This window comes from Xyrauchen texanus, chromosome 29, assembly GCF_025860055.1.
Source record: "Xyrauchen texanus isolate HMW12.3.18 chromosome 29, RBS_HiC_50CHRs, whole genome shotgun sequence".
NCBI lineage: Eukaryota > Metazoa > Chordata > Actinopteri > Cypriniformes > Catostomidae > Xyrauchen > Xyrauchen texanus.
In genome coordinates this window covers 41168730-41171169 of record NC_068304.1, presented here as the reverse complement: position 1 = coordinate 41171169, position 2440 = coordinate 41168730, and the positions used below count along the sequence as shown (strand labels likewise).

General features: G+C 35.6%; 1 protein-coding gene across 1 annotated transcript in view; it reads right to left on the bottom strand.

Moving 5' to 3' along the window:
- Positions 1-1593, bottom strand: part of LOC127622770 (natterin-2-like) — a 2398-nt gene extending 805 nt beyond the window's left edge. The window contains exons 1-3 of the mRNA XM_052096858.1: positions 929-1593; positions 789-828; positions 1-232 (exon numbers count right to left, since the gene is read on the bottom strand). The exon at positions 1-232 is cut by the window's left edge and continues 805 nt beyond it. Of these exons, the coding sequence (XP_051952818.1) occupies positions 1-232; positions 789-791 (235 nt within the window). The 5' untranslated portion in view covers positions 792-828; positions 929-1593. The remainder of the gene's footprint in view (positions 233-788; positions 829-928) is intronic.
- Positions 1594-2440: the final 847 nt, after the last annotated feature.

Below are 2440 nucleotides of genomic sequence, written 5' to 3'. Positions count from 1 at the left end.
TGTCAATTCGACTGAGGTAAACACCCCTCCGGTCTTTGAGCCGGACTTTCGAATCATTGACTTTCTCCACTATGAATTTGCACCAAGGGTCTTTGGTGCTCTTGGCAGCTTCTATGTTATAAATATTTGAGCGATCAATACAGCTGAGGAACTGGCCATTGTCAGCCTGTAGAGCAACACCCTCTTCAGCACCAATATAAGATACCAGTGGACCAAAACCAGCAACTACCGCCTACAGAGACAAAACAACAGACACAGAGCACATTGTTGAACAAAATAAGTCATCCAACTTTCCTTCAGATTGTACACAATAGAGTTAAGAAGTGAGGTAGGTGGAATAATGCAGAGTGGATTTTAGATCCCTATCCCTTCACTTTATCTAAATTCCCTTTTCCAACAGAGTATGTCAGTGGAAATGTTCTGGGAAGCTACAGTTAATGAGATGATGCTTTAATGGTTTAAATGATTGATTCTGCAAGAGATGCATATCAGTGATGAGGCAAAAGATAAGTTCCACACCTTACAGATAAAGACAGGTGCTGCCAATAGTTTTGACTTTCACATCGGTGATATCTACAAATGTTAGATATATAAATGTCACCCCTATTTGAGTTCATCAAGGGGTTAATCAACAAGTTGTCAGACTGTTTCAAGCAAATACAATGTAACAATTATGAACATCATTTCAAATCTAATAATAATAATGTTTTTGTTTGTAATACTATAAAATTGTTCAGCAAGGAAATGTATATTTGTGAGACATATTTTCAAATCTCGGCATGTCTTACCATTTTCAGTCTTTATTCTCAAATCCTTTTTTGCTGAAACCTGCAGGAGACAAAATGTGTTTACTTACACACACAACACATTACATTTAATAGACTAAACAATCTCAGAAATTATATGGAGGTGAAAAATGAAGTTTTACCTTGATCAAAACGTTATATCTGATGGATAAAATCTTCTTACACTTATTCGTGTCCCCAGTAAATATTAAAGTCTTATCAGCTGCAAATAATATGTTGTTACAATACAGGAATTATCAATAAAAGTAAGATTTACTGCAACCTCAGCAGACACAATGAAGCAATGAAGGATGAGCTCAACCTTATATACTCGCTGAGTAAAACAACTCCTCCTGTGAACAGACCTGTGAAACTACCAGAATACACAACAGACGACTAAAGAACCTCCCAAACTCCAACGGTTTCATTTGCATAAGCAGGAGTGGTGCTAGTTAATTTTGATTGCAGGTGCTGAAGAGATGCTGAATCATTGACCGGGAGAGCTGAACTTTGGTCACTAAGTATGTGCAAAACCGTGTTTTAAAAACTGATTTAAAGCAAAAAAAAAAATAACATACCAAAATACATTACCATAAACTCATTGTCTTCAACACAAAGAAACAAACGCTGTTTAAAAAGTGGGCTCACATTGACTGATCCAATTACAATAGAAATAAAATTGTTTATAGAATACTTGGGATGTTATGAAATGCCAAATGATTGAAATGAACAGAAAATGGTGCAACTTTTTTGCAATGTTAATTTGCTACTCAAAGCATTTTGTAGGAAAAGTTTGTACTTTAACTATTGCCCCTATCTCTCTCTCTCTGTGTGTGTGTGTGTGTGTGTGTGTGTGTGTGTGTGTGTGTGTGTGTGTGTGCGTGTATTTATCACTTTGTGGGGACCAAATGTCCCCATAAGGATAGTAAAACCCGAACTTTTTGACCTTGTGGGGACATTTTGTCGGTCCCCATGAGGAAAACAGCTTATAAATCATACTAAATTATGTTTTTTGAAAATGTAAAAATGCAGAAAGTTTTCTGTGAGGGTTAGGTTTAGGGGTAGGGTTAGGTTTAGGGGATAGAATATAAAGTTTGTACAGTATAAAAACCATTATGTCTATGGAAAGTCCTCATAAAACATGGAAACACAACATGTGTGTGTGTGTGTGTGTGTGTGTGTGTGTGTGTGTGTGTGTGTGTGTGTGTGTGTGTGTGCAGTGCACATGTATTCTCTGGAACAAAGACATTACCCAAACTATTGACCAACATAGATATAAACACAATTCAATCTAAAACCAGTTTAATTCTTGTGAAGTGTTTCCAAACCATTTATGATTGTGGCTTTATGACATATTTTATTACCACCATCTCATGTGTTTTTATTATACATGTGGAAACACAGCACCATTTTCCTGTTGTCTACATAAATTACTTGAAGAAATTAGTAAAGCAAATGTTCTGTCATTCTGTGGGTATCTAGCATATAAATGTGCGTTTGAATTAGTGTAGTTTAGTTGTTTCACCACAGCTGTGACAAAAATGAAAAAACACTCATTATAAGTTTTTCATTAAAATGCAACAATATTCATCTAACCAATGTTCAGGTTCAGCACTCAATATATATAATGATTTACTGGAGAAAATAAGGTGTAA